The sequence below is a fragment of the Takifugu rubripes genome, chromosome 4 (assembly GCF_901000725.2).
Source record: "Takifugu rubripes chromosome 4, fTakRub1.2, whole genome shotgun sequence".
Classification (NCBI taxonomy): Eukaryota; Metazoa; Chordata; class Actinopteri; order Tetraodontiformes; family Tetraodontidae; genus Takifugu; species Takifugu rubripes.
Window position 1 is genome coordinate 2,792,930 of NC_042288.1, and position 12,858 is coordinate 2,805,787.

The following is a 12,858-nucleotide window of genomic DNA, read 5'->3' on the forward strand; positions in this document are numbered from 1 at the left end:
AGCGTGGTTTTCGCAGATCTATATACAATATGTGACGCTGTTTAGCCGTAAGAAGATGAGCTGCTGATGCCTTAGAAATCATAGCAAATCCGTGGGAACCGGAAAAGAACATCTTTTTGGGGAACTGAGCGTGCGCTGCAGTATTTTTCCGGTAGTGGTTACGTGTAAATTCTGGTGGAAAATGGCAGATAGAAAAAACAACAATGTTCCCAATACTAGTGCTAACTTACTGTTCAGCGGCGCTCCTGAATTCAATTTCAACTTGCCTTTCATGCCAGTGAGTCAGGCCACCGGTCCGGTTGTGCTGTCAGGAGGTGAGCTGGAAAAACGAAACCTTAAAGATTGAAACATTGACTGTTCTTAGCAGGCTAAGCTAGCCGGATGACTGGATTCTTGTGCATCAGCTGTTATTTATTTGAAAAGAAACGGTTTGTGCGAGCGGATGTGATAAAAGGAGACAGCAGAAGATATTTAAATACTTGACTCGGGTGTTTCCGAGCAAGGATGGGTTAAAAGGATGTAGGATCTAGGCGGAAATGTGTCCTTTGCCCCATCTTCAGATCCTTCCAAGTCATGTTGTAAGCTTAGGATGAACATTTTCACTGATACCGTAAAATTATTGACACGTATGAAACAAACTTTATTACCAGTTGAGGAGGTTTTTTTTTTCTCATTACCTCAAGACCAAAGGGGCACTGATAATAAAGTAACTATTTCATGCAATCTTGCATTGCCACCACAAATATATAGTACATATTCTGCACAACTGGAACTGGTTAACTGAAGTTGAACAATGTATATCAAAGGAAAACAACTTTCTCCAAATGTCTGATTGAAAGTCCTGTTTCCGTTTGAAATGTTAGATGATTCCACTGATGTGGGCGAAGAGGACAGTTTTCTGGGTCAGGTCTCCTCAAACGGGCCGCCCACTTCCACATTCAACTATTTCTCCAGTCCAGTTACCAGCAGTGACCCGTTTTCGTCCATTGGCCAGTCACCATTCCCACCACCGACCTTGTCGACGGCCTCAGCAACCGCAAGCCAGGCTTCTGCTCCCGGCAGTGTCTCTACGGCTCCTCTGCCGCCACCTCAAGTGTCGCAGTTGAACTCGGCTCCTCCTCCGTTTGGCGGTGTGGTGTATCAGAGCCCGATGGGGCGCCACACTCCTCCTCCCCATTGTACCGCGACCCCCCCACCTCCACAGATGCAGCCGCAGAGTCTCAACCCGTATCGGCACACCCCCACCAGCAGCAGAGCCAGTCCTTATATTCCAGCCCCGGAGATCCTACCACCGACACACACAACCCAACAGAACCCTTATGCTCTCAGCTCTCCGCCACAGACTTTCCCGCCGTCAGGACCCACCTTCACCAAGGTACTGGTAAGCTGCGCTCAGTGTTGGATGTCTTTCAGGGATACTTGATTTTATCATACTTGAATGAAGCAAGTCTTACTGTTGTATTTGTCTGCCCAGCCTCCTCTCACGCAGTTTCAAGCCCCTCCCCCCCCAGCCAGCACCAGCGGTGCAGTGGTGCCTGCAGGTCCGCCGATGACGTACACATACAATATCTACGAGCCCGTTCACCCTCACTGGTTCTTCTGCAAGCAAGTGGAATCAAAGAGCGTATGGCTTCCTTTCAGTATCATTGACTCCCTCCAGCTTGAGGAGACCTATAATTCAGGTATGTTTCCACGCCGCTGACGTTTCGGTCAGTGACGCGTCGACTCGCTTCACCATTTTAGTTGTTTCTCTTCTCCCAGTTCAGCCAGACCCTGAAAATGTGATCATCCGCACCGATGGCGGCCGTTATGACGTGCAGCTCTACGACCGCGTGCGGACTGCTGTGTACTGGGAGGAGGAACCGGCAGAGGTCCGGCGCTGCTCTTGGTTCTACAAAGGGGATGCGGACAGTCGGTTTGTCCCTTATTCTGAGGAGTTTAGCGACAAGCTGGAGGTTTGTCACAATGTGACTTGAAGTGATTGTAATCAAAACTCCAGTTATGGGTCATTTATTGTAAATACTGTTATTGTTTACTCTGGTGTATTTAACTTCAGGCGGAGTACAAGAAAGCTGTTTCTACCAACCAGTGGCACCGTAGACTGGAGTTCCCCTCAGGGGAGACTATTGTCATGCACAATCCAAAGGTGAAGTTGATTCTTGATCAGGGGACGGTGTTGTGCCGATGATAACGCCAGCTGAAGTTGGTGTTTTCTATTGTTCCTGTAGGTGATTGTGCAGTTCCAGCCCTCCTCGATGCCAGATGAGTGGGGCACAACTCAAGATGGACAGACCAGGCCCAGAGTGGTGAAGAGAGGGATTGACGATGACCACGATGACATACCCGATGGTGAGTTCACTGGTTCCGAGAAAAAGCAGGAAAATCCTCCTGGCATTTTCTACTGTCTTCGTAATCAAGTATGTTTATTGAAGATTATTTTTTACTGTAGATAATAATTTTGCTACTTTTCCAGGTGAGCTAGCCACAGTGGACCATCTCGTGTTCATGGTTCATGGAATTGGTCCAGTGTGTGACCTGCGGTTTAGGAGCATGGTGGAGTGTGGTGAGTACCCGCGCGCGCGTTGTGTCGCTGGCGCGTCAAGCTACACAAGTCACGGATCCTAAATGCCCTCTTGCTTTCAGTGGACGACTTCCGCAGCGTGTCGCTCAAGCTGCTGCACAGTCACTATAAGAAAGCTGTGGACGAGCACGGCATCAGCCGGGTGGAGTTCCTGCCTGTCCAGTGGCACACGGCGCTCCATGGAGATGCCACCGGAGTGGACAGGTAAAGGGCAGCTCCAAGCTCGCTGTTGGTCAGGATGGCGCTTTTAGTGGTGCACAAAAATTACCCTTTAGAGCACGCCAATTTCAGATAAGTTGAGTTTTTGCCCGTTTCCACTGTTACCACATCATACTGATCATATATATAAAGTCTTCTATCACCAGTGTAGTATCATGACATTGACTTGTTTCTGTTACATACTGTTAATGTTAAATCAGTAACATAAATAAAGCTAATGAATACCTAAATATTTTTTCCTTTAATTTGTAGGAGGATAAAGAAGATCACCTTGCCCAGTACTGGACGTTTACGTCACTTTACTAATGAGACTCTGCTAGATGTCCTCTTCTACAACAGTCCCACTTACTGTCAGACCATCATGGACACAGTTGCCCAGGAGATTAACAGACTTCATGCTCTGTTCATGAAGAGGAACCCAGATTACAGAGGAGGCGTTTCAGTGTGTGGGCATAGCCTGGGTAAGACATGTGGCCATTATACGCCACTTACTTGTCGTCTGCAGGGCGTCTAATCCCTTTTTAAAAATGTTTTCAGGTTCTCTCATCCTCTTTGACCTGTTGTCAAATCAGAAAAACGGCTTCCAGGAGGCGCCTGCGCCGCCCATACCGACGGTTAACGGGGACAACAAACAGGTCTTGTTATATGAAGTAAATAAACGCAAACACTTGCTGTTATGTCACACGACTGAACTGTTGTTTCTCCCTGCTGCTGCAGACGGCAGCCTGGACTCCGCAGGATACTCAGGCCTGCACTCCAGCTGTGGACGAGCAACCCAAAGAAGATGGGGAGGACTTCGAGGACCTTTCATCTGTGCTGGAACATCTGGGCTTGTCGGAGTACAAGAGCACGTTTGACAATGAAAAAATTGACATAGAATCTTTTGTAAGAATAACAGGCTTTATTGTTTCACGCCTCTATATCTGCAAAGGCGCCAATGTTATTTTTCCACATCCTATTTTTGTGGCAGCTTCTTCACTTTGGTCTTTGTGTCCCACTTTCCAGCTTCTGTGCACAATTGAGGATTTGAAGGAGATGGGAATCCCACTGGGTCCCAGGAAAAAGATCGCCAAGTTTGTGAAAGAGAGAGTGAATAAGCAGGTAGGGGCGTCTCTCGGATACCTCTGTCTTTCAAGAACGTGGCCATGGTTACTGAGGACTCGTGTTGATCTGCTCTGCCCAGGCTGCCCGTCAGGCAGCGCAGGAGAAGAAAGCAGAGGTTAAAGAAGCCAGTCAGGCGGCAGCGCCTCCACCTCTTGCTCAAGCTGCTCCTGAATCTCCAGCAAACAAGCTCCCAGTGGGGAACGCCGTCTCCTCCATCCACGTCAACTACGACTACTTTGCGGTTGGCACCGGACAGGTACGCGTGATGGGCTTTTTGATTTCTCTTTGTGTGTTTTTAGAAACCACAAAAAACGACTGGTTTGTTCCTCAGGTGTCGGTTGTCTACCACTCTCTGGACTTTGAGCCGGTGAATTTCTTTGCCCTCGGCTCTCCGATCGGCATGTTCCTGACGGTCCGAGGTGTCGAAAAGATCGAAGAGAGCTACCAGCTGCCCACGTGCAGGGGATTCTTCAACATATACCATCCGGTATGCAGCTCTTCCAGCCTCCCAAATCTCTTCCTGTTAGATGGACAGAACTCCTGCCATCATGTGGAGCGTAAACTGTTGTTGTCCTGTGTGGAACATTTAGGTCACCTTACCTGCATTCCTTGAAGTTAGTCACATGACACAACATAGCAATTACACCTCCAACAAATCAGGGCTATTAGGGAACACAATGAGACCTGGAAATGAGCCGGGTCGGTTATTGGGTTAAAGTTAGCCATACTGCTCGTGTTGAGTCTCGTGTACTGGAACAGCATGCAGATCTGTCTCCTGCTGTCCTGTCACTGAGGGACAGGAGGGTTATAATCCAGTGTGTCTCCTGTTGTTCCAGCTGGACCCTGTGGCGTACCGGATTGAGCCCTTAATATTACCAGACTTGGACCTGAAGCCGGTTTTAATTCCACACCACAAAGGAAGGAAGAGGCTTCATCTCGGTACGGCACTAACGACTCTTGCACAACACCACTGAAAAAGTTTTGGGGTGTTTTTTTTAAATTTTTGTCTCATCAGCTCAGACTGTGTTGCCACTTCAGACCCAAACTGACTTCAGTGGTTTTAGTGAACTTCCTGTAGTTTAACAGGAACTTGTCTGTTGAAGTGCAGTAAAATGTCAACAAAATTCTATTTTAAACCCAGAGAACATGCTCATGTGTTTTCACATTTTATCTGCATGAATTATGAGCAAAATAAGCAGGACAGTAAGGACATTCATACAGACACATGACTGTTGGAATAGCAGAAGTTATTTTAGGTGACGTGTTCTGTGTTTTGCAGAGCTGAAGGAGAGTCTCACTAGGATGGGCACAGACCTGAAGCAAGGTTTTATCAGCTCGCTTAAGAGCGCCTGGCAGACGCTGAACGACTTTGCCCGGGCGCACACAGCGTCTGCACAGCTCCAGGCCGAGCTGGCGATTGTAGCCAATCAGATCGAAGAGCAGGAGAAGCAGGCGCAGGAGGGTGAGCGTCTCTGCAGGCCCGACCATAGCCGCCATCACATAAGCCTCCTTTGTGTCTAAGTGGTCGTTTTGCTCCCACAGAACACAAAATCCCAGAAACCCCTGAGCTACAAAAGGAGGAGGAGCCTCAAGTGAAGATTGGAATGCTGAACGGAGGAAATCGCATCGACTACGTCCTGCAGGAGAAGCCCATTGAGAGTTTCAACGAGTACCTGTTTGCCCTCCAGAGTCACCTCTGCTACTGGTACTGTCGCTTTTGTCACGGCTCCTTACAACATTTGGCAGATGTCAACAGCTGGATTTTTGTTTGTAGCTTGTAATAAGATCCTGTTTTCGGTTGTCCGAGACAATGACAGACGCAGGGAGAGGGTGAACCTCATGAACCTCATGAACCCTCACCCCGGCTTCACAGGGGACCAGAGGTGGTGCAAAAAGCCAGGAAGCAAAGCCAGTTTCTTTTCAGGGCCCGTTCTAACATTTGTGCCATTCACATCAATGCAGGGATCATTTCAATCCCTAAAAATTAAGAAATTTGGACAATTTTCAAAATAAAACACCGCGGTCGATGTCATTTTCATGTGCGTTTTTATATTGCAGGATCTCAACAGGAAAGAGGATGAATAAATATATAAAAGACTAGATTTAACATTTAAGTTGTCAGTAAAGTGCATGTCCAGGATGGACCCAGCATGTCTATAAAAAGTTCCTCTAAATATGCTGCAGCCGTAAAGGCCAGTTTTACTGTCTGAAGGCTCAACGGTGGTTTTCAGACAGAACAACAGACATCAAACGTGGCTTTTCTGATCCTTTTGATGACACTAGATGGTTCTGGGAGGTTCTGAATGAAAGCAGACAAGAACCGCTTCTAAAACTGAGCCTCTTGAACCTAAATATTTACACGAGCGAGCCGTTTCCTGAGCAGTTTTCTGTTCTTGTGTTTCAGGGAATCTGAAGACACCGCTCTGCTGCTTCTCAAAGAGATCTACAGATCCAGGGAGATCCACCCGGAGCAGATTGCTCACTGATGCTGAAGTGGCCGGCGTGAACAAAAGTCCAAAATGGTTTCCTTCATTTCATGTCACTTTGGGATTTTGAATAATTTTTAAAATGACTTTATGTAGGTTATTGAGCGCAGATGAATAATACGATTGTATTATGCCATTTGTCTTAAATTAAGAGACATACATGTGAGATTGTAGATTTACGCACGCTCGGAGACTATTTGATATTCCGTTTTTAAAGGATAAATTATAGAGCGGCTCACGTCTACTGAACATATTTATCAAGTCGGATGCTAACAGCAGGAACGACCTCACAGCAGTTTGAGTCCTTCTGTACCTTTTATTTTATAGCCAAAGATTGAAAATAAATCATTTCCTTGTACAGGTTCTGATTGACGTGTGTAGTGCTGAGTGTAACGTCTGTCCCTCAGGCTGGAGGGAGTTTAAAACTATCTACAAAAACAAGGATGTAACGTAATCACAGTACAGGATGAGACGTGAGAAACATGAAGCGCTTCTTGCTTTCGCTGCATAAATAACCTCCGTCAGCTAAAACATCCTCTCCGCGTGAGACGGAACAAAAAACTGCTGACTTCAACATTACAGTTTTAGTACGTAGGCACAGACAGAAGTATTAAACTCAGAATCGAGGGATATTTACAGAACAATCTCTGTCCAGTATAAGAAATCAATGGGCTGCGAGTGATTCTGACTGGGCAGAAAAGCTCAAATCTGTACTAGAAACAATAATACTGCCACACACACACACACACACACACCTACAGCATCCAGTTCATGCTATAGGTGCATTTCTGTTCCTGGGTCTATAGAAGAGTAACATAAAAAAGGTTCCCTTTTAACTAGAGCGCAGGTGAAAAAAAAAAAAAAAAAGACGGTTCCATATACACTTGCCAAAAGACCGACAGGACTAATGTTAGTTGATTTCTTACCTTGCCAACAGCCTCTTGCATTGTAAAACTTTTTACTTTCATTTCAACAAAGTGCAAACATTTTTTCTTTATTTGCCAGTGAATAAATAGTTGTACAGCTGGACTCGTTACCCTTCTGTCGCTGCTCATATTCTCTACTTTGCGGTGGATGTTAAAACACAGGCAGCTCTACACGAAGCTGCCTGTGCTTCTGTAGACTTGTTAGTTATGGAATCTACATCCCACCAGTAGCTGGAGGTGGAATTCTGGGTCTGTTAGGGAATAATAACACGCCGTTGCTGCACTCTGCAAATCAAATAAGTTGTTTTTAAATAAGACCCCCATAGATACAGACCACCTTCCAGTTTGCAGCTTGTTCAAGCACCAGAGGCTCAGTAAGGCCCAGAAAATGCAGTTTTAACTAAAAACATCTTACCAGCGCTTTGGAATATGAGATAATCTCTATTTGCTCGTAAGTTTACATCAGCAGAAAACTAATTGTGCACCTTATTGTTTGGAATGCATAAATCTTGCGACACATACTGGCTGATCCAGCTGTCACAGGCAGGTAAACAGAGAAAATGAAAGGAGCCAGATGTGCCGGGAGCAGTTCAGATGGCTTTACGAGATGAGGACTGTAATTAAAACCTTGCTAATCGACGCAAAGCCCAGAGAAGCGCTACTTCCCTCCCACTACTGCTGCTGCGGTTGCATTGTACCATTTCGTGAAGATTCACATTGATTGTGTACATTCATTCGTCTACAGCTGTGCGGTAAAATGCAGAAGGGTCTGTGTAAACGTGCTCGTGCTGTAGTGCGGTTATATTGGCAGAACCTCACATTAGTCAATGTTGGGATGGCGACGGGAGGCGCAGGCTCGCTCAGTCCTCCTGCTTGCTCTGTGTCTTGAAGGCCTGCTTGCGGAGGTGAGTCTCGATCTCCTCGCGGAACACCAGCATGCCCAGGTGAGAGTGGGAGGCTTCGTTCATGGCTTTGGACTGGATGCACATGCGGTACTGTTCTGGCGTCAGCTCATCCGCGCACTGTTTCTCGTGCCACAGGTGGAAAAGGCTGGACACGGGCGTGCGGATCACGATCATGTCGCTGCGCAGGTACTTCCTGTAGAGGTGGACGTCTTCCACGCCCCAGCCTTTGACTTCTAGATCGAACCCACCTGCGGGTGGGAGAATGGCTGAGCGTCCAGGGCCTTCAACGTTAAAGTGACCGACGGTGTAGCCGCTTACCGATATTCAGGAAATCTGAGCGATACTGACAAGTCATCCCGAAGCCAAAATCTCTCCAGAAGCCAGCATCTTTTTTGTGAATCTATGTGGAAAAAACAAACCTTTCAAGGCTAAGAGAATTGACTTCTTTTTATCTGTAGTTAAACATGTCTGAACAGTAACTTTAGTGCCAACGGTTACATGTAGGAGCTCAGCTTTTAAGATTGAGACGTTTTTTTGTCATTATTTGGAAGCTGTGCGCAACTATTACCAGCTGGAGTTCGATGGGCGGAGCCAGCTCCAGATTTCCATAGACGATAGCAGGATTATACAAACTGAACACCACCGGATAGAAGACTCTTTTATCTGCAAAGTAATAGGTTGGGTACAAATAAAGATGGGCAAAGGGCTGTAACTACAATGACCGGTGCTGGTAAAAACTCACTGGGAGCGGCATGGAGGCGGCAGGTGTTGAGGAACTCCAGAGTGAAATGGATATCAACGTCACAGAAAAACATCAAGACGTCGCCTCTTTTCCAGGCGTGTGCTCCGATATCCAGACCCCGACCTCTGGAAAACTCCTCATCCACTGGGATCAGGGTGTAGTTAGAGAAACTCTCCTCTCTGCACAGGTGGATATTTGAAATTGATGTTACCTGCAAAGCTGGCACGTTCAAGGCAGACATCTTTATATAGCAAAAACAGACCGTGAGACTTTTTCCAAGGATGACTTGACTTCCTGCAGACCGTCCTGTCCAAAGTAAACCACTGTGAGATGCACTCGCCTGTCCTGCAGTATGCAGACCTCCCTAGAACACACAAGCACAGCGGCGGTTATTACGCAACATGACGCGCTGTGTTATGTTCTCCATGGCAACGGATGCTGCTTCATTCCCACCTGAAGTTGTGTAAGAACTGCGAAAATGTTTCCACTCGGCCTGAGAGAGGAACGATGATGTTGATGATCATCCCAGACGTTTCCACAGATGTGCTCCTGACTTTCATTAAAGGGCCAAAAGGCCTGAAGAGGGTGACGTGGCGGAAGCTGCTGGACTCCTCTTTGGCGAAGAAGAGTTCATAGAGCGTCCCTTTGTCTCGCTCGGTCCTGTACAGTCCTAAAGAGGAAGACTGCAATAAGAGTGACGCGTGTACAGGCCTTGCAACAATCTCCTTACCTTCATTAAAGTGAACCTCAGTATAGGTTTGTCTCTGCATCGGCACATCTTCCTCCACACCATCCTCCTCATCAGGATTGTTGATGATGTCCAGCGCTGCCTCGACTACCTCCACCAACTCATCCCTGCGGTCTTTGCGGACGGGTTTCTCCTCCGGGTGTCGCGTCAGCCCCATCTCCAGCTGGTACACCTTAGATGAGGTGAAACTCTCAAAGGGGATCAGGGCATATTCACTGGGGAAGCGCGCCCCCGTGTTGACTTCGGCCTTGTCGATCTGAGAGTGCAGGTAATCCAGCAGGTCTCCTGGCTCTTGGTCTTTAGTCTCAGCGAGGCCCTGCACCCCAGGGAGCTCTTTCTTGTCCTGGAGGAGCTTTAATTTGTCACTCATTTCCTGCAACTCCTGCTTGAGCTGGGCAATCTGCCGCTTGAGGCTAGCGGCGCGATTTAAATGGCGTTCCTCTTGTTCTTGCAGCAGAGCCTGGTAGTACTCCTTCCCATTGTTCTCCCCTGCCAGGCCAGGCAGGACCAGACCGATGTCTGCGGGCGGCGTGCACTCCAGTAGGTAAGCGAACAGCAGCAGCACCAGCAGCAGGAAGAGACCGAGGAAGAGCCATCGGACCCGTCCCTGAAGCAGCAGTCCCCGTCTGGGCATCACGGCCTCATACAAGCTATAGCTGACAAGTCTGCATTCCCTTCACCTCTTCTATCACATTATTTTAACGTGTTTCTACACGTGAGTTTGAAAGTTTGGGATTTTTTTAAATGTCATTTTACAGTCTTATTTCCGAGTTCCACCCTTCCAGTCCATGCAACGGTCATCTACAAATAACCACAGATATTCATGTCATCTTTTACCATACTGGAAAACATTAATGATTGTGACATATTGAACCTTCTGGCTTTGGGTTGTTCACATTATGAGACAATAACAATAATACAACATTGTGTTACCATTGGTGAGCTTTGCATTAAATTACATAGTGACAAGTTCTTTAATTTAAATAATTGCTCCCCAAAGTCTTGGAAAATGTTTTATTTGTTTTATTTGCAGTAATTCATTTGAAACCGAAGAAAGAGTGAGTTAGATTCACCTGAAGAGCTAGCACACGGCTGTTAGCGCTCAGCTAACTCGACACAGTAAAAGTATCGGAAAAGTGTAAGGACCAACTTCCGGTTTAATGATGCGTTTCAAAATAAAGGTAAGCTAAAGATAAGACGGGCAATAATTGCTAAACGACAACAGAAATTTCTATTTTGGCATTAGTTTTTGGTAACTAAACATTTTGAAATACAAAAATGCATCGGTATTATAATGTATTTAATATTGGTGCCATTCGTATTAAGTTTCAAAAAGAGCAGAAAAGATTACACTATTATTGCCATATTTGACCAAAAATAGGTTGTTTTTGAAGGCCGCACAGTGATAAAAACGTTCTCTGGGCTCTCAGCTGACAAACTCCAGTTGTTTTTTCTCTTCTGACACTTCTTTAATCTGTCTGTGCTGGTTTCAATTTGATTCAGGGCAACTAGCCTACAAACCAGCGGGGAGCCGTCTCAGCCAGCTGGAAAAAATTTACTGGGGAATTTATTACAGAACAGTATTTTGCGGTTTGAATATAATTTGATTCTTTCATTTATGTCACAAGGACAGGTCATTTGTTTTCAACTAAACTCTTGAATGCAATTGTGTAATAGTAAATTGGGCTTTGGGCAAAAGGAAACATTCAACATTCAAATTTGTTGGATCAGGACCAGAAAAAAGAAACCAAGTGTCCTTTCAACACTGTTTTCTGACTCTATTTTATCATTACTTTGTTACAAACTACATTTATGTAAGAATCAGTTCACCGTAAGCTTGCAGAGGATCAAGTGGTGATTAAACCACATTAACACTGATCCACCAGAGACTTTTTAAACTTTTATAGCTGAGGGACGATAAAATAAAACCTGGTCTGCTACTGATTTAAGTTAACTGAATTTCACAGCTGCTTTTCAGCTTCCTGCTTTGGGTACTTTTCCGATTCATTACATAACTGGAGAACCCAAACTTTCTTGCAGACGGACCGTGTTATTACTCGCAGTCTTTTGATATATTTCAGAATAACGGCAGTTCCAGACCTTTAATTTGCACTTAATTTCACACAAACTTTTACTCTCGATGCCAAAACCGGAAACAGCCGCGGTTCTGGGGCTAGCTTAACGGTGCTGGGCGCTTCGAACCACGTCGAGGTTATATTACGGCTGTTAGAAAAACGGCGAAACGCTTATAACAGAAAAGAAATTAGTACCTACCTAATCCCGCGTTTTTCCATTTTTGCCGGTGTTGACGACCGCAACATTTAGCGTCTTCCCAAACGCTGGAGGCAGCTTGTGTTAGAAACTGCCACGGAGCACAGAAAAGATGAGTGGGTCTTAGTTTACTTCCGGTCACCCAACAGCCAATCAGAGCTCCGCTACCTCGTGTCGTCACTAAACACGATGGAGTTATAATAATAATAATTATTATTATATTTATAATAATGATAATAATAATAATCTAGCTGAGAAGCAGCATTCTCTGTTCAAGCCCCGGTGTGGACAAAAACATGGAAGGTGTTGCCAGAACACCTTCAGAGCACTGCCAAGGGACCCTTGAGCAAGGCTGGCAGCCCATCCAGGGGTGTACCCTTCCTTCGCCACATGTGCACCCTCCCTGTGCCACCAAAAGTGAAAAAGCGGTTAAGAAGACAAAGAAAGTAATAATGGAAATCCTTTTTTATTTCATATGTATTTTAAGTATTTTTGCTGTTCATCATATGCAGCAAAGGTTCAGTTTGAAGCAATTTCTTGTGTTCAAATAAAGCATTTTGAACCCTGATTTAGGAAAACCGGGCTGTCATGTGTCTAATGATACAATACCGGACAACTTGTCAGATTACTTGTTTAGTCTTCAAACACGGGATCTATTATCGCTGCTTCTATTTATAGTCACCGTGATGAATTCTGATTGAGAAAGCTTGAAGATCATAGAGCACTGAGACATTTGTTCATGGAACAAGGCAGTGAGGGTTGGCCGTCCATAGCTGTAAAAGCACAGCTGAACAAATCATGCCAGCAATTTACCTAGATAATACTGTACTGAATTAGTTGTTATTCATGGAAAGTCAAGTTTTAACATACACAACA

The 12,858-nt window shown here is 45.7% G+C and overlaps 2 protein-coding genes across 3 annotated transcripts; one reads left to right on the forward strand and one right to left on the reverse strand.

Annotated features, from left to right (window-relative positions):
• The first annotated feature begins 60 nt into the window (after positions 1-60).
• sec23ip (SEC23 interacting protein) lies at positions 61-7,238 on the forward strand. Of its 2 annotated transcripts, none has more exons than XM_011602932.2 (18): positions 61-314; positions 864-1,381; positions 1,475-1,682; positions 1,762-1,955; positions 2,057-2,146; positions 2,229-2,349; positions 2,474-2,563; positions 2,644-2,785; positions 3,053-3,261; positions 3,338-3,435; positions 3,518-3,685; positions 3,806-3,901; positions 3,984-4,160; positions 4,236-4,391; positions 4,741-4,843; positions 5,184-5,366; positions 5,447-5,609; positions 6,309-7,238. In XM_011602932.2, the coding sequence occupies exons 1-18, from the start codon at positions 182-184 to the stop codon at positions 6,388-6,390; spliced, it is 2,931 nt and encodes a 976-aa protein (XP_011601234.1). In that variant the 5' UTR covers positions 61-181; the 3' UTR covers positions 6,391-7,238. The 2 variants fall into 2 exon arrangements, with proteins under 2 accessions (XP_011601234.1, XP_003963771.1); XM_003963722.3 differs by having other exon boundaries at positions 182-314; positions 864-1,375.
• On the reverse strand, positions 6,691-12,144 carry csgalnact2 (chondroitin sulfate N-acetylgalactosaminyltransferase 2). Its single transcript, XM_003963721.3, has 8 exons — positions 11,986-12,144; positions 9,694-10,512; positions 9,417-9,633; positions 9,226-9,327; positions 8,964-9,142; positions 8,790-8,884; positions 8,540-8,621; positions 6,691-8,469 (listed from the first exon to the last, which is right to left on the reverse strand). The coding sequence occupies exons 2-8, from the start codon at positions 10,343-10,345 to the stop codon at positions 8,177-8,179; spliced, it is 1,620 nt and encodes a 539-aa protein (XP_003963770.2). The 5' UTR covers positions 10,346-10,512; positions 11,986-12,144; the 3' UTR covers positions 6,691-8,176.
• Between the last annotated feature and the right edge of the window lie 714 nt (positions 12,145-12,858).